This window comes from Penicillium digitatum, chromosome 2, assembly GCF_016767815.1.
Source record: "Penicillium digitatum chromosome 2, complete sequence".
In the NCBI taxonomy this organism is placed as follows: Eukaryota; Fungi; Ascomycota; class Eurotiomycetes; order Eurotiales; family Aspergillaceae; genus Penicillium; species Penicillium digitatum.
In genome coordinates, this window is record NC_089385.1 from 1,197,227 (window position 1) to 1,224,633 (window position 27,407).

General features: G+C 49.0%; 11 protein-coding genes across 11 annotated transcripts; 6 read left to right on the forward strand and 5 right to left on the reverse strand.

Annotated features, from left to right (window-relative positions):
- Positions 1-184: 184 nt before the first annotated feature.
- Positions 185-823, forward strand: Pdw03_6495 (uncharacterized protein; the record flags this gene model as incomplete). Its single annotated transcript, XM_014679943.1, has 1 exon — positions 185-823. The coding sequence occupies one exon, from the start codon at positions 185-187 to the stop codon at positions 821-823; it is 639 nt and encodes a 212-aa protein (XP_014535429.1).
- Positions 824-1,996: 1,173 nt separating this feature from the next.
- Pdw03_6496 (Protein urg3) lies at positions 1,997-3,505 on the reverse strand (the record flags this gene model as incomplete). Its single annotated transcript, XM_066101364.1, has 4 exons — positions 1,997-2,625; positions 2,727-2,900; positions 2,951-3,278; positions 3,350-3,505. 4 exons carry the CDS (start codon positions 3,503-3,505, stop codon positions 1,997-1,999), a joined length of 1,287 nt encoding a protein of 428 aa, XP_065956447.1.
- A 362-nt stretch (positions 3,506-3,867) lies between these two features.
- On the reverse strand, positions 3,868-6,304 carry Pdw03_6497 (ATP dependent RNA helicase, putative; the record flags this gene model as incomplete). Its single annotated transcript, XM_014679941.1, has 3 exons — positions 3,868-4,746; positions 4,802-5,998; positions 6,065-6,304. 3 exons carry the CDS (start codon positions 6,302-6,304, stop codon positions 3,868-3,870), a joined length of 2,316 nt encoding a protein of 771 aa, XP_014535427.1.
- Positions 6,305-6,507: 203 nt separating this feature from the next.
- Pdw03_6498 (TRNA methyltransferase, putative) lies at positions 6,508-7,803 on the forward strand (the record flags this gene model as incomplete). Its single annotated transcript, XM_014679940.1, has 1 exon — positions 6,508-7,803. One exon carries the CDS (start codon positions 6,508-6,510, stop codon positions 7,801-7,803), a length of 1,296 nt encoding a protein of 431 aa, XP_014535426.1.
- Positions 7,804-8,135: 332 nt separating this feature from the next.
- Pdw03_6499 (Assimilatory sulfite reductase) lies at positions 8,136-11,276 on the reverse strand (the record flags this gene model as incomplete). Its single annotated transcript, XM_014679939.1, has 1 exon — positions 8,136-11,276. One exon carries the CDS (start codon positions 11,274-11,276, stop codon positions 8,136-8,138), a length of 3,141 nt encoding a protein of 1,046 aa, XP_014535425.1.
- A 1,217-nt stretch (positions 11,277-12,493) lies between these two features.
- Pdw03_6500 (Acyl-CoA dehydrogenase, putative) lies at positions 12,494-13,528 on the forward strand (the record flags this gene model as incomplete). Its single annotated transcript, XM_014679937.1, has 3 exons — positions 12,494-12,710; positions 12,757-12,960; positions 13,023-13,528. The coding sequence occupies 3 exons, from the start codon at positions 12,494-12,496 to the stop codon at positions 13,526-13,528; spliced, it is 927 nt and encodes a 308-aa protein (XP_014535423.1).
- A 1,859-nt stretch (positions 13,529-15,387) lies between these two features.
- On the forward strand, positions 15,388-16,201 carry Pdw03_6501 (NAD-dependent epimerase/dehydratase; the record flags this gene model as incomplete). Its single annotated transcript, XM_014679936.1, has 2 exons — positions 15,388-15,426; positions 15,530-16,201. The coding sequence occupies 2 exons, from the start codon at positions 15,388-15,390 to the stop codon at positions 16,199-16,201; spliced, it is 711 nt and encodes a 236-aa protein (XP_014535422.1).
- A 190-nt stretch (positions 16,202-16,391) lies between these two features.
- On the reverse strand, positions 16,392-16,883 carry Pdw03_6502 (Ferredoxin; the record flags this gene model as incomplete). The annotated part of the gene is made up of 1 exon (XM_014679935.1): positions 16,392-16,883. One exon carries the CDS (start codon positions 16,881-16,883, stop codon positions 16,392-16,394), a length of 492 nt encoding a protein of 163 aa, XP_014535421.1.
- Positions 16,884-18,441: 1,558 nt separating this feature from the next.
- Pdw03_6503 (Peroxiredoxin, OsmC-like protein) lies at positions 18,442-18,978 on the forward strand (the record flags this gene model as incomplete). Its single annotated transcript, XM_014679934.1, has 1 exon — positions 18,442-18,978. The coding sequence occupies one exon, from the start codon at positions 18,442-18,444 to the stop codon at positions 18,976-18,978; it is 537 nt and encodes a 178-aa protein (XP_014535420.1).
- Positions 18,979-22,462: 3,484 nt separating this feature from the next.
- On the forward strand, positions 22,463-23,047 carry Pdw03_6504 (HAT dimerization; the record flags this gene model as incomplete). The annotated part of the gene is made up of 2 exons (XM_066101365.1): positions 22,463-22,709; positions 22,770-23,047. 2 exons carry the CDS (start codon positions 22,463-22,465, stop codon positions 23,045-23,047), a joined length of 525 nt encoding a protein of 174 aa, XP_065956448.1.
- Positions 23,048-24,019: 972 nt separating this feature from the next.
- Positions 24,020-25,732, reverse strand: Pdw03_6505 (metalloprotease; the record flags this gene model as incomplete). Its single annotated transcript, XM_066101366.1, has 3 exons — positions 24,020-24,102; positions 24,179-25,617; positions 25,683-25,732. 3 exons carry the CDS (start codon positions 25,730-25,732, stop codon positions 24,020-24,022), a joined length of 1,572 nt encoding a protein of 523 aa, XP_065956449.1.
- Positions 25,733-27,407: the final 1,675 nt, after the last annotated feature.

The following is a 27,407-nucleotide window of genomic DNA, read 5'->3' on the forward strand; positions in this document are numbered from 1 at the left end:
TGAATGGGGACCCTTCCTCGTTGAGGGTGAACGCTGCGCGCGATGACTGTCGTGCCCTCATGGAGCAGCACTCAGTCTCGTCGTCGCCCCTTCTTGTTTGCAATCACATTTCCATCCATCAGGATCTTATCTGTTCTCATTTCTTAGCTTTCAGATCAACCGTCTCTCATAGTGTCTCTTCAAGATGTCGAATGAAACTAACCGCTCTTTTTCTTCTGGCGAGGACTCTGCCCCCGAGAGCGTCACCACCCAATTCGGTTCTGGCATCGTTAACGCTTCCCAGACTGTGAACAACCGGTTTGGCTCTGGTGTGGTCAATACAACCCAGACCATCAGCATCCCGTTCGGAGCTGGTGGGATCAATGCCTCCCAGACTGTGAACAACCATTTCGGCTCTGGTGTGGTCAATGCAACCCAGACAATTACCAGCTCTTTCGGTTCTGGCGCGAGCAATATCCCCCAGACCACCACCAATCCATTCGGCTCTGGAGTGAACAGTAACACCCATGCCGCCACCAATCCGTTCCATTCTGGCGTGGGCAACATCCCCCAGAATATTACCAACCCTTTCCGTCCTGGCCGGGCCGCTCCTCCCCAGCCCAACAATCCTTTTGCTTCTGGTCTGAGAAATGGCACCCCGGTCATCCCCAACCCTTTCGTCTCTGGTTGGGGCATTCCCTCCCAGACCATCAACAACCCTTTCCGTCCCGCCCCCGCCGATGATGCCCCTCGGACTCCCAATGGGGGACTGACCAATGGTCACTCCCACGAGACCGACGAGGAGGCCGAGGAAGATGAGGACCCCGATGAAGAGGGGGCTTAGATGCCACCCTCGACGCCATCCTGGCGGAGGGAGATGAGGAGGAGGATGGCGCTGACAACTACAGCGATGGAGACGAGGACGCCTACCTGGACGAGGCGTAGGTAAGCGATTGCTCACTTGAATGCAAGGTTTGTATTACATTCTCCTTTCTCCTGGCATTCAGTCAGCTTCGGTTCAGTCTGTCATCGCTTTGAACTCACATATGCTTCATTGCTAACTCATTCTTTTGTCATCTAGGTGCTGGTGAGGAGAGCGGTGGTGGCTTTCTCATCGGGTTCCTCGGCCTTGCGGTGCTCCCACCACGGCTGACCTCAAGCGTGGTGGGACACGCATATGATTATGAAAGGGAGGGGGAATGGGGGAATGGGGGAACGGGGAGGAAAACCTGCTTCTTTGAGTTGGCCGGGGAGGCCGACGATGTATGATTTGGACCGGGGCATGGGGCGTTTGCTGTTTCACTCCGCCCAGGAGGATGATGTTCCGCTGGGTTCGCCCAGTGCAGTTGTCATCCAGGCCAGTAGCAGCCGCTCATGCACTGGTCCCGTTGTGATGAGCACCTTTGTTTTGAGTTGAAGTGATCAGTGATCAATTTCATTTTCATTTCAACTCCCCCGTTAGACACCTTAACCACACCGTAAAGGTATATCAAGGCTGGACGTGGCTGTCAACGGTGCCGCAGCGGTTCTAAGGCAGGAGGAGCAGAGTTGGGTGGCCTCATTGGCTGATCTATACGTCTACAATACGACAGTACGGTACGATGCGATACGATGCGAATTACGCGCGGGCTCCGAATCAACATTTTGGAACTTTGGCATAGACCCCCGAATTCCCCAAACGAACCGATATAATCCCGCGGTAACCAAGCCAAGGCTGGCCAATGTGTCCAAAATATAAGGTGATTTCAGCGCCTCCGGCTTTCATAAGATCATTGTAGACAGACGGATCCATGTTGTATCTGCTCTACCGGGAGTGAATGACCAACGCTTATTCAGGATTCTTTATACAAGACCAAACATGAAGCGGAGGCTGATGATCTGGCGTCCAATACAAGCCCGAGAAGCTCGAGCCAATTTCATCAAATCTACAATCTACACTGTACTGTTGAAAGACCAAGACATTGAAGAAATCTGTTTGAAAGAGGTATTCATGCATTCAACAATGACAGCAGGGCTTCTAGAACAAGGTTCCATCACCGAAGTTCAAGATAGGACTACACTTAGTCCCTGGACGTTTAACCGCTGCAAGCTCACGACCCGCTTTCCAAGAGCCCGCCTCCAACACCTGAGGTAAAGACAATTCGACACCATCCAAACGAGCGAGGATCGTTTTATGCAGCACATCGAGGAGTGCAACGGTCATCGCTCGCCACTCCACAATCTCGTCATCGCCTGCACCGAACGAAGGCAAGCTACCACCCGAAAGGCTCAACCCTCGCTGCAGTGACTCGGGCTTCAGTTCTAGAACTCCCATATCGACAAGCAGTCCACCGTTACGGTACTCCGGCAGACCAGTCCCCAGCTCGGTATTGGACCACGAGACGGAGAGCAGACGAGAGAATGGCACCATTAATGAGTACCCTAACCACTGGGTCAGCTTATGGAACGGTTGGATGATGGAGCCGGGCTTTGACTCCAATCCAGGCTGCTGTGAAAGCGCGCGCAGGGGCCACGCATCGCCGATGGGCTGTCCGTTAATGTGAGTGCGATCAGACGGCCAGATGGGAACCAGGAGGCGCTGTAGCACGTTCCAAAGATCCCTGTAATCGAGTGTTCCGCTATCATTTGACTTGGCAATGAGGTAGTCTAGATGTTTGGGAACTGTTGAGTCATTTTGATAGGGGGAAAAAAAAATGGAGAAAGAAAGACCCAGGACTGTCCGGGCGAAATGGGCGAAATGGACTTACCAACAAGATTACCAGGACGACCAGAGGGGCCAAATATATCTTTCAAGTTCACCAAAGACTCGCCGAGTTTACGAAGAATATCTGCACGTGCAGGTACTCCTATCATGGGATTCGTATCGTCGACCTGGAGTCCACGGGATAAGATGTCTACACTAAGATTGCGCAATGCGTCGCCTAGAAAAGTCAACCAATTTTGCATCGGATTTAAGAGTGCACACGCTTACCATTAGCGGTGTGTTTTACCGACGAATTCTTGCCTGCAAAGTCGCCGTTGAGGAACATGTGAAGGGCCGCCACCGCAATACCTTCGCTTCGATTGAGCGTCAGACCGCTTTGTGACTCATGAAATTTCCAATAGTCTCCGGCACCAGCATCCAAGAGGACAGAGACAAAGAAAAGATCTATAAGTCTGCGTGTCTTTTCGGTGGCGTCGCATTTCTCCTCATCCCATTGAGCTAGGAGAGTGGCTATGCGGGGAACCCCGCCAACTTCGAAATGCTGCCAGCGTCCATGGGGCGGAATTAAGTGATAATTGTCGGGGCCGAAGTCGCGCTATGTTAGAGAATGAGCTTTGAAACACTTGGGACTCTTAAGGGTTCACTCTGGGGAAGTGCTAGCCCTACCTGAATCAGTTTAAGTACATAGGCAGTGGCATCTTCCATGCATTCAGGGTGGTAGTTGAAATGATTCAAACGCCCCTCTTCGGCTAGTTTGAGAACGATATGGGCTCGTGTGCGGACAGCTTCTAGGCCTAGGAGTTCCTCAATTTGGGGATCCATGTTGGTTGAAAGAATGAGAGAGGTGAGTCTGAGGTCAAGCTTAGTAGAAAGTGTGTTGAATCACTCGGAGCCAGGAAGGCGGGGAAACGTATGCACTTATGTAAATAGCTGCATATGTGCCGACTAACTAATCCAGTTATCTTTAGGCACAGTGTCTTGAATGGCAGACTATCCTGCTCAGGTGTTGATAAATTCTTTGTCACTGACATGCTATCTATCTGATGTCGGAGTAGTCCGATAGCATTGGGCTGTGCAATTTCGAAGGATTTAGGTGTCAAGAACATATACAGAGTAATTTTGGTATAGACTAGTAGAGACACTATGATTTTTTTATAAAACGCAATGCCTCAGTAAATTCAGAGTTAGAAAGACAGAGGATCAAGGTGGCCCAAGAATGCGTCGTTGCCCTCACCGCGAAGAAGAGCATCGATGTCAATGCGACCGGCCGTAAGATACTTCTCACTAACACCGATGTTCACTCGCTGGGAAAGATGCTGCTTGAGCTCCGCACGAAGCCCAGCCATTTCGCTCTTGCTCAATTCGCTGGCCTCCTTGTCACGTCTTTCGCGGCCACCACCACGACCACGGCCTCTACCCTTAGACTGATCGAACTCGTCACTGTCATACTCAACACCAAGATCATCGGCCGCGGCACGAAGCCAGTTATCCTCGGTGTTGACCTTCTCCTTGGCGATAGTGGAGTCAGTAATTCGCTTGGCGAGAGCCATGCGGGGGCGGAGGCGAGCAACCACTCGGCGATCAATGTCAAGTGACTCGAGGGGAACCTTTTTGCTAGGTCCGTCAGAGGCATCGGCCTTCTTTGCCTTCTTGGCATGGATCTTGCCAGCGAGGCGGGCAACACCGACAACCTCGTCAGGAGCGCAGATTAGGATACTCTTTCCGGACTCACCGGCACGAGCAGTACGGCCGGATCGGTGAACGTAGGCGTCTGCTGTGCGGGGAACGTGGTAGTGGATGACACAATTAATGCCCTTAATATCCAAACCACGAGCGGCGACATCGGTGGCGACAAGAATTGAGCTTGGGTTGGCAGTAGGAGATGAAAAACGTTCGATGGAACGGAGTCGGGCCTTCTGGGCCATGTTTGAATGGAGTGCGAACACTGGAAGTTGAAGAGCTTGCAAAAGCTGAGTGATGCGGCGGACAGCGGAGATGGAGTTTGTGAACACAATTATACGGTTCTTGGGATAGTAGAGAAGAACTGAGTAGAGATAGAGGTCCTGGCCATTTGGATTAGTATCGGTATTCGAGCGGCTCGAAGAGAGATTGTCTTACCTTTTCCATAGCAGGGCATTCGACGATTCCTTCTTTGAGTCCGATAGCCATCTGTGACTCCGGGTTCACATCGATGAACTTAGGCTTCTCTTCACGGAAATTCAGTTTCTTGAGAAGGTACTCCATAGACGCTTTGTTGTCCAACATATCACCGCTTGCCCAGCGACTTTTACCTGCTAGCTTTTGTTGAAGATCCTTGTGGAACGTGGCCGAGAAGACAAGGGTCTGCCTGTGAGATGGCTGCTCCTCCTCTTCTTCCTGATCCACATCTGCAATATCGCCGGCCTGATGTTTGTCTAGTGCATCAAGGATATCTTCTACCTCCTTGAAATGACCTTCACTCAACAGTCTGTCCGCCTCGTCGACAACCAGGAACTGGATTTTTTGCATTTTGCGGATCAGCCCCGTTCCTGTGCTTAGGATCTCCCACACACGTCCCGGGGTTCCAACAACAATATCCGCCGTAGCAAGCTGTCTCTGTTGCTTCTGAATAGACATACCGCCGGTCACAAGAGCAATTCGTGCGTTGGTATCCGGGGAATTGGCAATGAGGTCTCCAATATGCTTCCCAAGCTGATGCGCCAGCTCTCGAGTGGGAGATAGGATCAATGCAATCGGGGATTTGTTCTGTTCAGACGTGTCGGACTGTTCTCTCAGTTTCCCTCTCTTGTCCAAATAATGTTCGATAATCGGAATACCGAATGCCAATGTTTTACCGGAGCCGGTAGAGGCCTTTCCAACAACGTCATGCCCATCGAGAATGGCAGGAATACTGGCCTTTTGAATTGCCGATGGGGAGCTAAACTTCATTTTGGAAAGAGCCGTAAATGTCTCGGGCGAAAGATTAAGCCCATCCCAAGCCGACACGTCCACACCGTCATCCTCCTCGACATCATCGAGAGCCGCGAATGAGAGCCCGGCCTTAATGTTCTGGTTCTGGGCTGGTTTAGACTCTTTAGACTTTTGCTCCTTAGGCTTTTTTTCCTTGGACTTTTGCTCATCTTTCTTGGCTTTGTTTTGTTCCTTCTTCTTGTTCTTCTTCGACTTCTTATCTTCCTTCACTTGGTTTGCAGCGGGAGTCTTCTCGGCGGCAGGTGCTTTTTTGGACGAGTCTTCGTCGCTAAAACCAGACCATTCGTCTCCGTCATCCTCAGACGGGGGCTTCACAATCGATTTTGTTGGCTTGCCAGACTTGGCCTACCCATCCAGCCACATGTATTAGCGTTAAATCAACAGAATCGATCCAAGCATGCAGTCTCAAACCTTGAAATGAACACCTCCGTCACTCTGTTTTATGATATCCACTCCCTCAATCTCCTCCAGTCCAAAGAATCCCTCTGTATTCTCCATACGATCGGGCATAGCAACTTGCTTCCAGTTGAGGTCCTCAACTCCAAGAGAGCCATAATCGTCGCTTGTAGCTGCGTCAGACTTGGTTGCCTTTTTACGCTTGTTTGCCTCAGCCACCTGGGCCTTGGAGTCGCGTGCTCGCTTTTGACCCATTGTAAACTGAGTAATTCTTGAGTATTGCAGTTCGTTCTGGCAGACAAGTGACGCCGTCGGGGGAAGATTCGCAAAGAAAAAAAGCGGCAGAAATTTTAGTCCGCCTTTGGAATCTTATCTTTTCGTTCCCCACGTTCGCCGCAAAATCAACCCACTTTGCCAGACTAGAACTGCCAATTGCGCCTGAGCAGCCTGTTTTGAAGATGGGAAAATCTTCCAAGGACAAGCGCGATGCTTACTACCGCCTTGCCAAGGAGCAAAATTGGCGCGCTCGTTCTGCCTTCAAGCTTATCCAGATCGACGAGCGATTCGACCTATTTGAGCACGAGAACCCGGACAGTGTGACGAGAGTTGTCGATTTGTGCGCTGCACCTGGAAGTTGGAGTCAAGTACTCAGCCGTGTCTTGATTAAGGGCGAAAGTTTCGGGCGGCGAGCATGGCTCGAGAAAAAGCGTGCAGAACAACGGGGATTGGAGGGCGCAGATGCAACGACGGCCGATGATGATAAAATGGACTGCGATGAACCTTCTTCAAGCCCTGAATTAAAGCCCCGGAAGAATGTCAAGATCGTATCCATCGATCTGCAACCCATGGCACCGCTCGAAGGTATTACAACCCTCAAAGCTGATATCACACACCCCTCTACGATTCCTCTCCTCTTGCGCGCTCTGGACCCAGAAGCATACGGACAGCCATCCGCCCCATCCGACTCTCCATCACAAGTCAAAGAGGCTAGCAGACAACCTCACCCCGTCGACCTAGTCATATCCGATGGTGCCCCAGATGTAACAGGTCTACATGACCTAGACATTTATATTCAATCACAACTTCTCTACGCAGCCCTTAATCTTGCTATGGGTGTTCTCCGACCTGGCGGTAAGTTCGTCGCCAAGATCTTCCGCGGCCGCGACGTCGACATTCTCTACGCGCAGCTGCGGACCGTCTTCGAGCGCGTCAGCGTTGCGAAGCCACGCAGCAGTCGCGCCAGTAGCTTGGAGGCATTCGTGGTCTGTGAGGGCTTCATTCCACCTGTTAGTGACAGTGGAGTGGTCGGTATGGCCGCATTGAAAAATCCACTCTTCGGCGGAGCCGTTGCTCCAGCAGCCGTGTCGGAAGATGGTAATGTGGGCGTGGAAGTCCGTGAGGAAATCGACCAAGACACACAGGCCCGAAGTACCGTGGCGCAACTCGCGACAGTCAGCAGTCCTGCACCAAATCACACCACTGAAGTCCGCCATCTTCAAACCACAACATCACAAGACCAGCCCCAACCCCAGAAACTGTCAAACAAGTTCGCGGTTGAGAACCGATGGATTCCGTCGTTTATTGCTTGTGGTGATCTTTCCGCTTGGGATTCCGATGCAACCTACACCCTACCTCCGGATTATGTTAATCTGGATCCCATCCAGCCACCCACTGCACCGCCGTATCGTCGGGCATTGGAGTTGAGGAAGGAAAAGGGTGGTGCATATGGGAAGACCAAGCTTTGGTCCAAATAGGTACTCATAATTGATTATTACAGTGAATGAGTTTGAAGAAAAAGTTGTAAGTATAGACGACCTAGACACGACATGGCAGGCATTATCGAGGGACATGCTAGGAAGGCACTGTCTTCGAAGCAGATACCCAAATTACATTCTGTTGAATTTAAATTGTTCAACTACAAAGAGATCTAAATTTAGGAGAGATAGGATTGAAGGTTAAGAGTTCTAAACGCATTTTTGAAGTCTCTCAAGGCTAGTGAGCTGGCCCAAATCGGGATCTAAATACAATGAGGGGGAATAGAAACCAGAAACAAGCCAATCATGCCGCGCGAAGATAAAGTAACAGTCTAATAGACCTCAAGAACGTAGCTCTCTTCATCCTTCAGCTTCTCTATCTCCTTGCGAGTCTCAACCTTCTTGCCGGTGTTCTTGGCTTCGGTGGCAATAGCCTCCTCCAGAACGGCGGTAACATCGGGCACGGGCCAAGTGGGACCGCACAGGTAGAAAGTACCCTCCTCACGAAGGTAGGCCTGGATGATCTCGGGCAGGGTCTGGCGCATACGGTCCTGAATGTAAATCTTCTCAGGCTGATCACGAGAGAAAGCAGCCCCGAGGAGAGTAATAACACCAGCATCCTGGTAAGCCTCCCATTCCTCACCGTAGCAGTACTCTTCGCGCTGGTGACGGGAGCCCATGTACAGCAGGACAGCGCCAATCTCCTTGCCCTGTGCCTTCTCGAGGGCACGGTGCTGGACGAAGGCACGGAAAGGTGCGAGACCAGTACCGAGACCGGCCATGATAAGAGGCTGGGTGGACTTGGAGGGCAGCTTCATGACGCTAGACTTGACGCTGACGGTGACGGGGGAACCGGGTTGCAGGCGGCTCAGGTAGCGGGTGGCCAGACCGAAGCGGTCGCGGCCGTTGGGGTCGACCCAGTCCACGGCGACGATCATCAGAGCGACCGAGGTAGGGGTCACTTTCTGGCAAGAGGCGATGGAGTACTCACGGCGCTTGAGGGGACTGACGATTCGGACAATCTCGTGGAAGTCGGGGTGGGCGGAGGGGAACTCAAGCAAGATGTCGGCGAAGGTGATGGTGTCGACCTCAGCACGACGCTTGAACTCGGTAGCACCGTCGGGGCCACCCAGGATGAGCAAATTGGCCTTTTCCTTCTCGTCGGATGCAAACCCGGCAAGGGCCTCATAGAAGCGCTTAGGAGGGCGACCGAAGATGTCGATGTTCTGGATCAGAGCCTGGTAGACAGTGCGGTTTTCCAAAACAGCAGGGTCTTCGCGGCTAGGAACCTCGACAATCGCGTCGGCGTCCAGACCGTAGAACTCGATGAACTTCTTGACGTCCTCAGTATCGTTCTCGGCGTGGATGCCGAGGGCCTCGCCAATGTCGTACTTCAGACCAGTCTCACCGATGTCGAACTCGATGTGGAAGATGTTACGATCATAAGTGGGAGGGGTGAGGCGTCGGTTTTCCTTGACGTGGACGGTGAAAGTCTTGTGAGCAAGGTCAGGGCGAAGGGCATCCTTGGTGCCATAGGCCTCCTTGAACGCAAGGCCACGAGCAGCAGTTTCCCAGTTCTTGAGAAGAGTGGGGGGCTCAGACTCGTCCTTGTCGAAGGAAACAAAGCTGTTGGCGGTGATGTCCTTGGGGAGCTGAACGGCTTCGATGACGCCCTCGGGCTCCTTCCAAGACTCGGGAACCTCGATCTGGCGGAGAAGCTTCTCGAGGTCCTTGGTGACACTGTCCAGGGCCTCAGCGTTTCCAGTGATTGAGGACAGCTTCTTGGTTGCCAAAGACTCCTGAGCAGGGAGAGCGACACGCACGAACGAAGCCTGGAGGACAAGAGCGTCCAGAGACGAATCCTCAATAGATGATGAGTCGACAATGAAGACGGAGATACCACGCTGGGCAACAGCCTGCTTAAAGGTAGCGGGAAGCTTCTTCTCCAAATCCTCGTCTTTGACGCCAGGGGCGTTCAAGATGATCTTGGCATTGTCTTTCACAGAAGCGAGAACATCAATATCGTTCAGCAGCGAGATGTTGCCAACGTAAGACACCTCAGCCGCAGTGACCGCGTAAGGTGCGTCAACAATCTTAGCGCTTTTACGGATGTCAACACGGATGGCACCACCCTGGACGAGGTTGTCGTTAGTTTGGCTTAGGGTGACATTGCTGGCCGAGTCGGTGCCAAGAGCCTGGCTCAAAGCCTGAGCTGCTGACTTGGTGACGGAGGTGTCAACATCCCAGAAAGTATATTCCTGTACGGAGGCAGAGTCCAGTAACTGCAGGGAAGCGTTGGTTTCACCGTCAACGGTGACAATAGGCTGGTCATACACACGCTGGAATGCAGCGGCGGTGGACATGAGATCCCAACGCTGGGCGCGAGGGTACTTGATCTCAACACAAGTCGGGTTATGTTCAAGGCCAGTGGCAAAAGTCAAAGAGGCAAGCACATCTTCATAGAGAGCAGAATGAACACCCTCTTCCTGAACAGCCTGCTCAGAGGAGACTTGTCCTAGGACTGCGACAGTCTTAGTGGACTGGGGAAGAACGCGCAGGAACTCCTCCTCGATGAAGGGGCGGTAGACGCGGACATTCACAACACCGACACGTACCCCATCCTTCGCGAGTGAGCGTGCGATTTGGGTAGTCAGGGTGGCCTCGACAGTACCGAACACGATTAGCACAGAGGTGGGCTCGGAGTGGCCGTGGTACTCGAAAGCACCGTAGTCGGTTCCGAGTTCGCCGTTCAGGGTCTTCAGAAGATCCAGAACCTTGCCCTGGGCATCAAGATGACGGTTGCGGGATTCATCGATAGACTTGCGGACGGTCTCATAGGTGCGAGTCAGACCATCCTTATCGAGAACATCAATGATACGGGTGGTATCACGGCCAACACGGACACCATCATAGATGTGAATTGAGGGGAGGACCGAGGAGAGCAATGTGGTGAAGAGGGCCATGTGCTGAGACTCGTGTGCAGAACCGCTGGAGATTAGACCCAGACCGAGTTCCTCGGTCAGAGAGAGGACAGAGGCATAATCGGAGACTAGGCCGTCCTCGCCGGCGTGGTCGACCGCGGCGACGTGTACAGCGACCGGGCTAGCGACGGAGTAGAGCAGAGAGAGCTGCTCCAATGCGGCCCGCATATAAGGAAGGGTTGCCGAAGAAGCAACAATACCCTGGGGGATGTGACGCTTCTTCAGATCAAAGTCTTGAGAGAAGAGGTAGCCAAGGGCCATATTGCCAGCACCTTGGCGGGTTTCTAGAGCCTTGAGAGAAGGAGACTCGCCATTGGCATTAGTCTCACCCTTAGATGCCCATTCCTTGAGAGCAGCGTCAAGATCGAAAGTCTCAGGTGAGTAGGAGAAGATCTTGTCACTCAGTAAATATGCAACTTGCTGGATCAGCGTCTGGGCTGTAACATAGGTCGGGCCATTCAAGGCCGACAGGGATGGAACTGATGGACCCATGACTTCTTCTAGACACCGGACACAAGACCGATATCTGTTATAGATAAAAACAAAGAAGGTGGGGAGAAAGAGAATCTGCCCTCTTCATGGCTTGGTTATAGAGAAAACCACCAGTTAACGCCCAAAGCGGTTAGTGGCAATTGCGTGCTTGTTATCGGGCGATAAGTCTTTTCAAGGCGGTAAAAAGCGGCGGATTCCCACCCGCTTTCGGAGCTTTACTCAGCCGTGCCATTTCCAAGGTTGAAAGCCCGGGTGATGTGGATTCACCTTCCATTTTCGGAAGCACATGGTCTTACAAATTTGACATCAAATCCTCCCCAGTCGTCAACTGTGGTTTACACAGATTTAAGATGCAGGCTACCGCGGCTGCCGCTGCACAAAGCCCTGGCTGGACCCAGACGTGGTCCTCACAGTGCTTCAGAGGGATATACGCAAGTCGCCCTTTTCCGACTGTTTGTCCGCTGTCCTTTTAAGTGACAAGGGGAGCCAAATTTGTAGTTAGAACGACAAAGAAAAGATGTCTCAAGGCCACATGAGTGATCGACTGGTCTTTTATATTTTACCTACAAATTTAATAATCACCTTCGTGCCACCTACTCCTACGAAAATTGTATCACGTGATCCGTGCACTTATGCTCGGCATCGATCTGCACAAAACAGCGCACTGAGCCTCGGCCGCCCACTTTACCCCGGAATGCGGAGAACCCATTCCACCACCCCAGAGACTAATGATCCTGATACACAAACACCCATAGAGTCCAATACTTAGTCCAAAAAAGATTCTCTGACTATACCTCTCTTCACTGACTCTTCCATCATGGCGTACAATTCACCGAATCTTATCCCGTTCTCCGAGCCACCTTATATTCGTGGCCTCCCTTCTCCCTACAAGACACCAGCCCATCGTCGCTTCCAACAAGCATACCGTAATTTTGTAACAGATAACCTGATACAACAAGCTTTTGAGTGGGAACGTGAAGGAACAGTCCCCGACCATGTATTCCAACATTCTGCAAGCATAACATGCTGATGCCCAACATGCCAGCTCCATTTCCAGTGGATTGACTGAAGCACCTGGGAATCAACTATATACTGGCGGTCAATGTTGAAGATTGGGACTACACCTACACTGGAATTTACTGTGATGAGGTGGGCCATGAAGATTATCCAGCTACCCTATATTACTGCGAGGTAATTGACGGAGGGTTTGCAATTAAATGGCCTGTTCTAGCCTCAGCGGCCCAGCTGGATCATTGAACGCCGGATTTGCTTTTGGAATTGCACTAATTTACAAATTCGGTAGCACCAAGTTGCAGAAGCGGTTCTTGCCAGACCTGCTTACAGGTAAGAAGCGAGGTTGTGTTGCCATCACGGAGCCTGAGGCCGGCAGCGATGTCGCGAATTTCACCACAACTGCTGTCGAAAGTGACGATGGTCAGCACTATATCCTGAATGGGTCCAAAAAATGGTTTCTGGTCAGACTATGCTACCTTGGCCGTGCGAACCGGTGGACCAGGAGCCGCGGGTCTTTCTGTTTTAGTTGTACCTCTGAGAGGCCATCCTGGTGTCTCAATGCGCCGACTCAAAGTCTCTGGTCATATCATAGGCGGGACCACATACATTGAGCTCGACATCGTCAAGGTTCCTGTGTCAAACATTATTGGCAAAGAAGGCGACGGCATGCGTAATGTCATGACCAACTTTAACCATGAGCGACTTGTCATTGCTTTTGGAGTCACTCGCCAGGCTCTTATGTTGCTCTTTCTGCTGCTATCTCGTACTACTTCAAGCGCGAGGCTTTCGGAAAGACACTCATGGACCAACCTGTGGTCCGCCATCGTCGATCTAAGGCAGGCGCTGAGCTTGAATCTATGTGGACATGGATTGAGCAGATTTTGTACCAATTGGTCCATCACAGTAAAGAAGACGATCGTCAACTTGGTAGCTTGATGGCATTGTCTAAAGCGAAGTCCGCCATGGTTCTGAACGAGTGTGTCCAAACAGCAGTGTTATTGTTTGAAGGCAGTGGATTTACCAAAAGCGGTCCGGGTAAATTGGTGGAAGGCATGTTCGCCACAGTACTGGTTGATGGTTTAAACAAGCTAGCTTCGCCTTTAGCCATTCTTTGCGATGTTCCTGGTGCCCGTATTCCAGGTGACTTAGAAGACATGCTCCTCGATCTGTCTGTGCGTCAATTGGTCAAGCTATATCAGGTTGAAGAAAAAAAGCTCTCACAGAGCGCCAAGATTTGAAAGTGGACAAAGTGCAATCTGACTTGAGATATAGACCGGCCCCACGAGACAATAGCAATTGGATCACAGCAAAAAACTCATTCTCTCCTTTGCGTTTTGATAGATGAAATTCCGAATTTTTGAACCATCAGTATAGGTTGCCTTGTGGGTATGGAGGGCCAAATTCCAGGGCATATCTAAGAGGAGTAAGACCATTAATTGTACCCACGGGGGTTATATGGGCGCCGTGCTGGAGGAGCAAACTCGTCATGTCATAGGAGCCTAGACTCGCAGCATAAACCAAGGGCGGACATGTCTGTTCCTAGATTTACTTGGGCTCCGTTGCGCAGAAGAACCTCCACAACATTCATACGACCGAATCCGATGGCAAGGAGCCAAGGTGTGATGTTAAAAGTTGAGCCGGGGGAGTAATCTCTTGTTCACGTCCAGGTTGCTGTGCGATATCAGGTGCTCAATACCTTATTCAAACCCCTCTTGCAACAGCCACGGCAGTACAAAATGTATAGCCCATGTATCTAGGTTGTAGAGGACACTAATCACGGTATCATGAAGCATATGATTTGATCACATAAGCGAAAAATTGTCCTTGTACTGTGATAGATGCGAAGCAACAAGACAAATTACTTCGAACGGCAGGGAGACAAGAAGCATTTTGAAATAAAATGAGACCTCTGTCCACACACAACAAGAGGGATGATCTACGCTATACAAGTATGTCGACGAGTGGGATGTAACGATCATAATCCAGTTAACCCATGTTTAACTCTAATTTTTCTGGAGATGTCCAGCTTACTATGACTCGATTAAGTCTTCGTATGCACTTCACAATTAATCGTTCGGTGATACTCTGCTTAACTCGCTTCATGCCCAGTCAATTTTGCACCATATTTCTTGCTCTTTTTGTAGGCATCTTGAAGCACAGCGATGCTATGCTTTCTCATATTGTTCAGACATAGACGTGAGAACATCAGTCATTCAAGTCTAACCTTCACGCTCAACTTTGGGATGGACAACTATATACGCTTAATACATCCATCAAACAATATGCTTCGAGAGAGCAACAATTCCTCTCTAGAGACGATGCAATGCATCTTAAAAAGTATTGAATTCAGAAAATTTCATGGCCGACTGAGTACACCATGATACAAAATCTTCCACGCGATTCAAACAGATTGTTGAAATTTTTTTGGATTTAATATCTTTTATCCGCCATTTCTAGGACTTGGATTGTGACGATCAGGGAGCTTCCAATAATACTTTGCTATCTTACTTTAGCAGTACAAGACCTGGGTACACGAATAGCTCAAGATTGTTGAGAAGTTGACCCCTACAATAAACTGCCACTCTGAACTGTTACGCGATGTTGTATCATACAAAAATTAGATTATAGGTGACGCACCCCTTGCATAGCACCATTCATGGCACACGAAAACAATGCATAACCCAGTGGACCTGTGGTCGGATTTTTCTCATAAAGATCAGAAATCAGGTCACAAAGAAGCCCGTTGATGCACATCAAGTCAAGCACACCTTCATAATCGGATGACTCTGATGCTATCGAATTATATCGGACAGTAACGAAAGAAAGGACATTTCGAAGTTCAATGGACAAGGGTCTCAGTGCCATGGAGAGATGTGAACTTGCCCACCGCCCACACTTGATTTCTGCCACCTCTTGACTTTCCCCTTCCCGTGTGCCCCAAGTCGTGCTTGCCCAATGTAGTTTAGCTCGATATGATGACGAAAGGCACTGCGATTTCTCCAAAACTGCTACTGCGCCCCCGAGGTCCTCTCTTGAAATCGTAAGCTATACAAACGCAACACAAAACTGCCCTCATTACAACTTCGTATATGCAAAAATGGTGAATGTTGCACTGGTCGGTGGTACGGGTATGGTGGTAAGTGCACACATCTGACAAGCGAAGCTCCTCAATCTACTCGCCCGAAAACTTCCAAAGCACACATACTGCCAGAAGTTGAGCTAAGTCGCACAACCGATAGGGATCCCACATCCTCACTAGCCTGATTTCCAACCCTGCAGTCACCCGCGTGGACACTATCTCCCGCCGCACCCCGCCAGCCACTAGTGGCACGCCCCCAGCCAAACTTACCAACTTCGTCTCTAGCGATACCGCCACCTGGGCCAGCCAGCTCTCCTCCCTCAACCCGACCCCCGGCATCTTTTTTTCTGCCTTTGGAACCACAAAAGCAGCTGCGGGCGGGTTCGATAACCAATACAAGATTGAGCATGGGCTGAACGTCGAGCTGGCCAAGGCCGCGCACGAAGCTGGCACCAAGGTCTACGTGCTGATTTCCTCTACCGGTGCCAACAAGGACTCCAGCATTCCATACCCTCGTATGAAGGGTGAGATTGAGGAGGACATCAAGAAGCTTGGCTTTGAACGCATGGTCATCCTGCGCCCTGGGCTGATTGCTGGCACTCGCGAGGAAAGCCGGCCGTTCGAGGCTGGGATTCGATTTATTGCAAATTGGGCTGGCAAGCTGCACTCCAGTCTGAAGGATGGCTGGGCTCAGGAGGCGGATGTCATTGGCAGGGCTGCTGTCAATGCTGGTCTCAAGGCGCTCGAAGGTGATGTTCCTGAGGGCAGTGACAAAGTTTGGATCTTAGCTGGTAGCGATATCATCAAATACGGCAAGGAAAGCTCGTCTTGAATGCCTCAGTGCGTTAGAATACGTCTGTATGTAATTATTTTGGCTTGGGATGTATGGCGCCACGCATCTATGGACAGTTTACTTGATAACATTGATGGAAACTCAATATGACATGTTTTTGGAAAATCCTGAAACCCCCGAGAAACAGGATTCGTTTATCGCCAGCAAGAGTATGAACAAAATGAAACATTCAATCCCGATACGAAACATGAGTCCCATCCTCCTTCACGTGAATCCCACGGCCCTTCTTCGGTGCCCCACGAGAACTGGAAGCTCCTCGATCCTGATTTCGATCAGGCCCATCATCAGCCGGGCGTCTCCAAGCGCTAGCATCCCTATTGGCCGGGCTCATGTTGAGGGGACTTTCCGTCTTGCCTTCTTGCCTACTTTCCTCTTCAGTAGCCGCGAGCTCGCTCTCGGGTGCTGTATTCTTCGGGTCGAATGCAGAGGGGTGCTTGGCGACTTCACCGTCCGTACCAGATTTTGCAGTCTCTGAGCGCTCCGGGTTCAAGGCTTCTCGGTCGAGTGGGTCCTGGTCTTTTTCAATCTGGAGGATTGAAGTTGTGCTGAAGGGTGTTATTTTTGCGGTTGGGGTGGCGAGGGATTGGGTAGTCGCTTTCGAGACCTGGCTCCAAGTGGCTCGGGTGGCTTGCTGGCCGGCTGATATGATGGGTTTCCACATTCTATGAGATGTGAAAATGATGTATGGAGAAGATTTCAGGCGTGGGTTGAAGTGGTTCGTATTGATATCTCGTCGAGGATGTGCTTGAGTTTCAAGGTTGTAAGATGCAATGAAGTGGACAAAGAAATCAGTGAAAGACGAGAATTGCTCGTTCAATTGTTGTTAATATGAGAGAAAATCTGCTACAGGAAGTGTCATTCTTCTCTGTGTTCCAGGTTCTCGTGGCCCTCTAGATCATATTGACGTCACTTGTTTGCAAACAGTCAGGCTAACCTAATCTGGTAATTAGCTTGCCCTAAGAGGCTGGCTTCAAGAAAATGAAATCAAAGTACGCCTGAGATTTCCCCTGAGATTTCGGCCATTCATTTGTGTCAGTGGAAATTTCAGTTTTCCTAGAATCTATATCTGCGGTTTGCTTAATATCTGCCACAACCACAGTCTCATACAACTGTAGCTCAAGGCAAGGATTTCATGGCGAGTGTCAGCATTTTGCGAGCAAATTAGATCCATATTGGGGGGGAAAGAATGAACTGTTCTCAACTGAAAATTTCCAGTAGATGCAGTTTTTTTGATGATCTGGAAACTTCTTGGGCCCGTTTGACTTGTTTATCTCAAAGAAAAGGCCACAGACCAACCTAGCAGTACCGGAACACGATGAACTCCACGATCTACTATGTACTGTGGCTGAACGGAAGGAAGATTATGCAGATTTCATCAAGGACATTGTGCTGCTGTTAGGAACGTCAAGAAGAGAATGGATTTATTTCCTTTCATAGATATCTCTGATGCGTGTAGTACGTACTTAGACCTCGGCGCGAACCTCAATTACGAAGACACCATGCCATGGAGGGTCTAAAATATAGACCTCGACCCTCGAAGAACTTTTTCATACACGTAAAATAAATATCAGAAATAGCTAGGAAGGCTTCTGCTTATAAATTCTATTTTAAAATCTTTCATGCACGGTTGAGGGCCCTCGGCAGTTTTTTTTTTTTTGCGGGTCGATGGTCCAGACCCACTACCCTTCAATTTCCTAGGTCTAACTAAACGGCACTGTGTCTAGATCCCCTGGTGAAAGGAGATACTCTCCTAGCTCAAATGAATGACAGATATTCTGGGAGCAAAGTAGTCTCAGGCTCTCTGCGAAGATCGTCCGTAAATGTCACGACACCACCGAGCCACCTGAGTTAGTAGAACTGCTTGAGCCTCAAAAGAAGCAAAAAGGGGGCACCCGGATGTTACGGGAAAATGGGTACAGTGTGGAACTGAAACCAGTAATTGATGCGTAAGCACCCGAGCTGGGTAACGTAATTTTGCCGGTCTGGCCCAAGGAGCAAGCTTGCCCTAAGTTCATTCCAGTTTACGTATTTAAACATCTCTAGATTCCTCTGATTTCTTGAGGTCATTCATCACTCTACCGATTCTGTCAATTCTGTCAATTCTGTCAATTCTGTCAATTGTGCCAACTGTGCCAACTGTGCCAACTGTGCCAACTGTGCCAATTTTGCTTCAATAGCCTTCTACGTCAATCAACATCAATCTTAGACCTACTGCAACCATGCTAGTCCTCAAAGCAGCATCACCCATCCTCCGCAATGCGTCCTTGCGGACCTCGCAGTCGATGCGAGCACCAGCCCGACGCTTCTTCAACAGCGAAACAGCACCCATCATCTTTTCAGCCAACGCAAAAGTCACTGGGGCCCGATCAGGCCACATCGAGGGTGACGACCTGGTACTCGACCTAGCCCTGCCCAAAGTATTCGGCGGAAAACACGCACCCGGAAAGACAAACCCGGAAGAGCTGTTCGCCGCGGGCTACGGCGCGTGCTTCCAGTCAGCAATGAACGGGTCGGCGGCAATGTTGAAAATCAGAATGCCATCGAAGCCGGAGGATAGCATTGTGGAGACAACGGTGCATTTGGTGGGGGATCCTGCCAAGATGGACATGGGCATTCGGGTAGATATGAAGGTCAAGGTCAAAGGATTGGCCAGGGATCAGGTTGAGAAGGTGGTGGCCAAGGCAAAGGAGGTGTGTCCTTATTCGAGGGCGACAAAGGGAAATGTGCTTACTACGGTTGAGATTGTGGATGCTTAAGGCAGAGATTCTAAAGGCAGGGAGCAAACTCGATTTGCTGAGAGCTGTGTGACCGAACTGTAAATAGGTGTGTTAATATTTCAAGTTGAATCCTTATTGCCTTTTAGCAAGAGATCTCAAAGGCTTTCAAATTGTCCTTTTTCTTAGCGTCATGAGATATTATGACGAAACTCCTTCATCGATATTTGGATTTGTGCTTGAGCGAGGCCGGCAAATAGGATGCTTCAAAGAGGCCGGCAAATGGGATGCTTCAAAGTTTTAGTGATTTTTCTCAATCCGGAAAGATTGTTTGACGATGATTCACCATTCAAATTTTCAAGCTCTTCCTTATGACCTAGTTGAGATCCTGCATTCACCTGGGTACAAACTACACTTCCTAGGTAGGTCGAGTTTGGGTAGTCAATCTACGTATGACGTCACTGTGATCTAGACGGCCTAGTTAACTAGTTAGTGCCGCTTTGCTTCGTACTTAGATAAGGCAATGTAGCCCCACACGTCCGATATATAACCAAAGGTTCGCCTATAACATAATGTGCTACCTGGTCGAAGTTCTCCTAGACATCTATTGTATATTTTGTATCCTATTGTAGCCTTTGTTATATCTTAGTACCGCTACCGCGTACTATGGTACGCTACCACTCGATAAACTTTTCTTTAGACGCGTTATTCATCGCGTCATAGAGGATAAACTGCTTTCTCCGATCAGGGCCGACGCGTTTAAGAGAGCAATCAAGAGTAGCCGGTTAAGTGAACTTAGACTCTATTAGTGATTAGACTTCCGCAAAGCCCAACTTGGGGCCCAAGGTCCGGGCTCGAAACCCGACCCGCAACGAGCTGGGGGTCGAACTTTTCAAGCTCGACCCGGACCCCGGCTCGCAGGGGGGGGGCTCGTCGAGCGCATAAAACATGGTCTTGGCGTTCATTAAATGGCTGAATCACCCAAATAATTGACCGTCTTTTACCCATGCTTTGGTTTATACATGGAATTCTACTCGATTATCATAACAAGTAAGGGGAAATATTTGGAAATTCTAGTGAATAGATACATGTCTTTGATACATTAGCATTATAACTAAGCTTTATGACTGTACATATCAGTTTGTTTGGAATGTTCTACGCTTATGAGGTGTTGCCTATAGATATATATTCTGTACCAGGAACTATGTGTATGTGGTCGAGTATCAATATCAGACCATTATCAATTACAAGTGGCTTAACTTGTTCGAATTTTGTATTAACAGAAAGTCTACACATTTATCATTTCTAAGAGCCTTTTACATTACTAGTCCTAATAGTTTTGGATGAGCTACCTAAATTTAAAACTTTTTCATGGCTAATCAGTTAAAACTTTTTGAGGAAAATCAAGTTCCAACGAGTTGGGAATGGGCCGGGAATGGGCTATTCATGGGCTTTTTACGGGCTATTAATGGGGGTTTCAAGCTTTCGTCGAGCTTTATGGGTTTTTTTTCGAGCTTCAGGGGCTTTTTTCGAGCCGGCCCCACTTATATATACAATTCAACTAATCACATACTACTATCATCACCCTCTATTTTGATCTATCGATTATTGATTTAACTAGTTAAGTAACACTTCTAGGTGGTAGAGCTTCTTGTAATGTATCGACCCTCCTTTATGCATTCTCAAAAGCCCTTTCTGTTATAGGTTTAATTAACTCTACAATGTCCCAAAGTCAGCAGTATGAGTTTGCATCATCACAATTCGGTGGTGACTACGATAACTTATCCTACCTTATACCCTCCAATTACCCAGCTACGCCATCGACAAGCCAACAGACTTTTGATGTATCTGTACCGGCTTTTCTTCGACCGGACGACCCTCCCTTACTCCCCCATCTTGAACGATTTGAACGTGTCGGACCCGATCGGAAAAGGTTATACTTCTTGTATGACAGAATGAATCACCAAGAGTGGGTAGAGTGGTGGTTACAAACCGATTATGGATCAAAGGGCAAGGTCGCATGGCACTCAAATCATCTTTCACATGTCTGGGACCACTTTACCCAGGTAGCCCATAGCAGCGATGGCAGCCCAAATGTCATGTGTAAGCACTGCTCTGCGATCCTTGAGCATCCTTATGCTGCCAAAAAAGATGCGAACGGGAAGGATGCGCGTCATGGTACAACTACTATGACTAGGCATCTCAGGACGTCTGCCTGTAAAAGGGCTGTAAGTGGAGGTCAGCAACGAGGGGGACTCGATAGGTTTATTCAGTCAACAGTATGGATATCCCTTTAGTACAATTCGTACCACTCATATTATTGAAATAGGATAATACTATCCGAGAGCCATTCTCCGAGGCAGCTTGGGAGGATAATCTATTACAGTTTATCACGATCAATCGACTTCCCTTTCACCTTTTCGAACATCCAACGTTTCGACGGATAATATCACAAGCACACTCGGCCCCAAGCCTCCCATCTATCCCCTCTGCTGATACCGTTCGACGTCGACTATCTGCTCGTGTTAAAGAACGCCAACATTCTACACTCAAACCGCTTCCAGCAGATGCCAAAATCTCAATTGCATTGGATTGCTGGACTTCACCATTCGGACAGGCATTTATGGCAATCACTGGCTATTTTCTTGACATTGATTGGTCCTACCGGGAGGTGCTTCTTGGGTTTAAACCCCTTGAAGGTACTCACACTGGTGCTAATCTAAGTGGTGTTCTCTTAGAGATACTTGCTGATCATAACATCCAGGATCGTGTGTTTGGGATAACTACGGATAATGCATCGAACAATAAGACCCTTGTTGACTCGCTACAACAGGCCTTGTCGAGCGATATTCATGTGATCCGAATACCCTGTCTTGCACAGGTTATCCAATTGAGTCTGAACCAACTTCTTGATCGCTTGAAAGCAGTCCCTCAGAATGATACAACTGAGAACAAATGGTCTGATCGCCAATCAATACTCGCGAAAGCAAATGCCCAAAGCGAAAACCGCAGTACATCTCATACCTTGAACAAGGTACGGTATCTTGCTGTTTATATCCGGGCTAGTCCCCAACGTCGCGAAGCATTCGTTAGTCTTCAGCCCTCAGAGCAGGCACTTATGCCACTTCAGGATGTGAAGACTAGGTGGAACTAAACGTTTCTTATGCTTCGCCGGGCAAAGAGACTCCGTGATTTCCTTGGTACATTATGTACAGACTACAACTGCGAGGAGATGGCACTTAACAACGATGAATGGTGCCAGATCGATTACCTTCTTTGTCTCACAAAGCCATTCTATGAATATACTCTTGCGCTTTCAAAGACTCGAGATGTGACTGCACATCTAGTATTCCAGATCTACAATATGTTGTTTGAGCACCTTGAGAAGTCTATCAAGCAGCTTCAACGAAAGCATGTCCCATGGAAACAACAGATGCTTTCATCCCTTGAGGCTGGTCGATTGAAGCTTGATGAGTAATATTCGCAGACAGATCATGATCGTGATGATATTTACGCAATTAGTACTATGCTGGCGCCAGATAACAGGTTCCAATTCTTTCTCACCGATGACTGGACAAAGGAATGGCGTGATAAATATCGAGCCTCATTCCAAGATACTCTCTTACCTTACCAAGAGCGTCAAGCTACTAGTCAAGGCCTAACAGTCTCTTCTCCCGGATCAAGGCCAAGCACAGCTCTTCATAATCTACTTCGCCCAAAGAAACCCAAAGCGAAGCCGGTTGGCGACGAGATAACCCAGTATCTTGATGGTGGTAAGTTATACTCTTCTTCAAGTCTTATTTCGATAAATAACGGTTGCTGATTTTAGATAGGTGTCGTTGATTCCGAGCCGCTACCCTTTTGGCGAGAGAACCATAGCCGTTTTCCTGCGATTGCTTCGCTTGCGCGGGATGTTCTTACAATTCCAGCAACTGGTGCAGGTGTGGAACGATTGTTTAACACTGCTCGCGATATTTGCCATTATCGCCGCGGTCGTATGAAGGCTGAGACTATTGAAGAGTTAATGCTATTCCTTTGTACATCAAGATTTGACCTTGAATTACATGAGGCAAAGGAGCTTGAACGATTCGACTCAGCACGGTTGCCTTGATAAACGATCTGCGCCAAGGTCTTGGCAGCGGGGCCAGAAAGAGTGTCTAAGAATTATCTTGTTGCACCGGTTTCGCAACGTACTGTACTAATCTAGCAGCTATCAAGCTCAACTCCATAAATGAAAGATTGGCATAAGGATGGATAGATGTTACCAACGACTTTAGACATGATTGGAATTAAATTTATAATGTGCACTGTTATTGGACACCTTGCGAGTCCGTTCACTAGAACCTCACTTGTCTATTCCAACATCGCAACTCCTGCACTGCTTTATTTGTTTCTCTCGCAAAACCCGAATGCAGCTTCTCATCAAGTCCATCATATGGTGTCAGTTTTCGTTTGCCATTTGGTGAAATTATCCCCAAGATGGGTCGTAAATCGATGATCTCGGCCATCTCAAAATCAAAAAAGACCACCTTTTTGCTTTCTGGATTGTACAACCAATTCCGCGGGGCTGGATCCTTATGAAGAACATTCAGACGGTGTATCCCTGAGAGTGACTCTTTCATCTTAGCAATTAAGCAATTCTGAGTCATTTCCTTGAGTGCTAGGTCAAGAGGCTGTCCACCCGGACTCAATAGCATCATATGTTTAAGAATTGCGATGCCGTCGTAGCTGTACGGATGAACCAAGTCGATGCTTCCAAGATAGAAAGGGATGTATATGCCTTGGATTGGACGTAGCTTATCGTATATAGCAGCTTCGTGCCGAAGGTGTTCCGAGAACTCTGGGACGGTGCATTTTGCAGGCACAGTGTATCCGTGCGAGGATAACGTTACTTTCAAAAGAGCACCACAAGAACCATGTATACCCAGTACTTCACAATCGGCATTGACAGTCTTAGACAATTGATGCCGCAACAGCTTGATGAAAGATTTTGCGTTTATGACATGACGCGTTGTGCCATGATCAAGGAAATTGGGGCAAGCCTGATCTAGCTCACCCCCATAGAGCAATCCGCGTAGACAGTTTAACGTGCAGTAGCGCCGGTTGTTTTCTGCTGATGATCCTTGCGTAGCTGGCGTATGCGTTGGATGGGTCGGCGGTGGATGCCTCCGTTCGATGTTGCGATAAATGCGCGGATCGCGACTCGGCGTGTGGGGGTCAGGTTGGTCGTCGTCTGAATTACCTTGTGCGTCTATTGAATGGCAACTATCCATGATCAGGTTGTGTCGCTTGCGACGTAGTTGTATCGGAGACATTCGAAGAAAACCATTTGTCCGTGGAGGGCGATATTCGGAGGACGGTACCTCAGCATCTGGGATACTGCCCAGAATATCTGCGACAACCACTTTCCACCTTGGCAACGAGTTGATTGCTTGCTGCCTCCAAGCCTGGTTCCGAGGCCGCAACTTGAGCGCCTGGAGGGTGAAAGCAAGAGACTGTCCCACCGCAGTTAAATGCAGACGATTTGGGCCACTCGAATGGGGGTCCCAGCCAGTGTAATCCCCAACATCTCCCTTTGGAACAGAGAGGTGGTACAAAAGCGTCCCAGGATCTTCCCCAATTCGTAGATAGATATCAGCTTCGCCAGTACTTAGGACTCCCATTTCCGTACCAGCGCGAATCATATAGTCATATGGCTGCACGAGAAGCCCAGCAATCGCGCGATGGAACCGAACTTTTAGGGTCTCGTTTTTTTCTTGCTCAACCACTTTATCAATGTCCATATCCTCTAGCCCTTCATAAATATGGCCTAGTTTCACCTTATGCGGAGACTTATACTCCTTAATATAGGCTGCAATGCGATGGACCGATTCGGATGATTGACTGGGAATGTTATAGACGCAGAATTGGTCAGCACGAGGCCTACTGCTTCGTGCCGGAGGCGGGGCTCTCGGGTCACGCGTTGCTGTATTGCTTGATGCGCTTTGTTCTCGGGCAGCTAAACGCGGTGAACGTCGCCGGCCACGAATATCGATATTCTGCATTCCCTCCTCAAGTCCTCGCTCAGGGCTTAGTGTATTGGAGTGGTTTTCAAAACGGATCGACCCTCTTAACCCAAATACTTGTCGTAGTGTTGGATCATTGTAGAGCTCTTCGATGATTTTCGAAACATGGTCCTCAATGGTCTGGCGAAGAAAGTGGTGAAGGTCAAGTTCGGAGCCGACGAGCTGCCGTCGAATGCTTTCTCCCGTTTCTTCCAGGGTATGAAGGGAAGTGAACAGTCTGTCTTCCACAAGTGATGAATCCATCAGCAATCGCCAAATATCCACTTGTTCTTTCGCGAAAGATCCCCAAGCTTTAAGTTTTCTGGGGCGGAGTTTGTTGGTCGCATTTACGGGATCTCCACACGTGGATTTTGTCTTATCCTGCTGAACTCCAAGACCGAGGAAGAGGTGGGTATGGAGACCATCGAGAAATGTGGGCAGGCTGGTTTTTAATGTCCTCTCCCGATCCTCTGCACGAAGACGTTGCTCCTCTGCAAGAAGACGTTGCTCCTCTGCACGAAGACGTTGCTCCTGTGCAAGAAGACGTTGCTCCTGTGCAAGAAGACGTTGCTCCTCTGCACGAAGACGTTGCTCCTGTGCAAGAAGGCGCCGCAGCTCGTCAAGTTCTGTGGACATTCTGAATCCAAAGTGTTGTGAATGGCATTTTCGAAGGTGCCGGGGTCCTTGTTTACCTTTACTCACGGCTCACGTGATAATTTCACGTGTGCTGTGAGATTCTGTAAGGATCGCATGGTTTCTATTGGATAGTGCTAAACACTGACGTATTCGGTAAGCGAGCTGGCCACCCCAACCAAAACGCGTCCATGAATTAGATCTTAGTTAGTTCAACTACCCACCATGCCACCAATTCGTACTCAATCCTCTCAAAATTCAATGGAGCAGGAGGGTAGGATCCTACTAGCTATCCAGGCTTTTAAGAATCAAGAAATCTCTTCAATTCGTGAAGTGGCGCGCCGTTTTAACGTCCCAAGATCCACCCTTTCTACCCGCCTAAATGGTATACAACACCGCGAGATTTCTCGCGCCAACTCTTATAAATTGACCGATACTGAAGAGGAATCTCTTCAGAAATGAATCCTCTCTATGGATTTTCGCGGATCAGCCCCCGGCCCTCTATAGTATAAGAAATGGCAGATTAGACTTCCGCAAAGTTCGAAAAGCCCGAAACCCGACCCTTTTGAGAGTCGAGTCGGGTCGGGTTTCGGGCTTTTCGGGCTTTTCGAGCTTTTCGAGCTTTGCGGAAGTCTATGGCAGATCTTCTTTTTCAAAAGCGTGGAACTACCCCGGTTCTTTCGGTCGGCGAGAAATAGGTATACAACTTCGTGAAACGGTATCCTCTCCAATCCAACCGATTCTCGAAACGATACAACTATGAGCGTGCGAAATACGAAGATCCTAAAATCATTGGGGAGTGGTTTAATTTGGTTCAAAAGACAATCCTTCAATTTGGAATCGACCCTGATGATATCTATAACTTTGATGAGACCGGTTTTGCAATGGGATTGACTACAACCGCGAAGAAAATTACGAGGAGTGAATGCTACGGTCGGAGGCCGGTTTTATAACCCGGAAATCGTGAATGGGTAAAATAGCCTATAAATTCAAAGGGTTAGAATAGATACATCATAATATAAGAAAGCATATATTAATAAGCAATGTCAAATTTGGTCCAAATCGGCTGCCGTACTAGAGCAGTTAAAGCGGGTGTGTTGTTGGTCGATGTGTGTGCATTGCCCTCTCCACCAATTGAAGAAATTAGCTTGGATGATGACGATTTTGCTCCTAATAAGGATGCGTACAACACATTTCAGAGTCCATCTATTGGCAGATAAATACTACATGTCGCTACTATGACCGTGAGCTATCACGTGCCTGTCCGCTTTCTAGATAAGCCCAATCCTGTGCCTACAACATAGGCCTCGCCAAAACCCGCCCGCGTGTCAGGGTGCGGGCTGGCAGGACGGTATGATAGGAGATGACTGGCAGAGACAGGTCGTAACAGATCAGATTCCCATTGACAGGTACAGGCAGGGGCAGGCTATTATACAAGACGTAGCTCGAAGAGCTACAACAGGATCTAGAACTGAAGTTCAAGATAAACAGGTCGGAGATCACGTGCCGTGATCTTCCTCTTACTAAGCATCACGGTTCGCACCGTGACACCGCGAAAACCCAGCCCATGGGGCCGGGTTGGGTCTTAGTCAGCAAACCCGTGGGTGGGCTGTCATCCGGGAAACCCAACCCAAGACCCCAATGGGTACCCGTGATTACCCAAAAAAGCAAAAAAAGCTGACTGATCATTTTACACTAAGTTATGCAGTAATTTTCGATTATCTAATTGTTTCGATGGCGTAACTGATAGCTTCTAGCTGAGAATATTTGGAAAGGAACATGAAGAATACGACT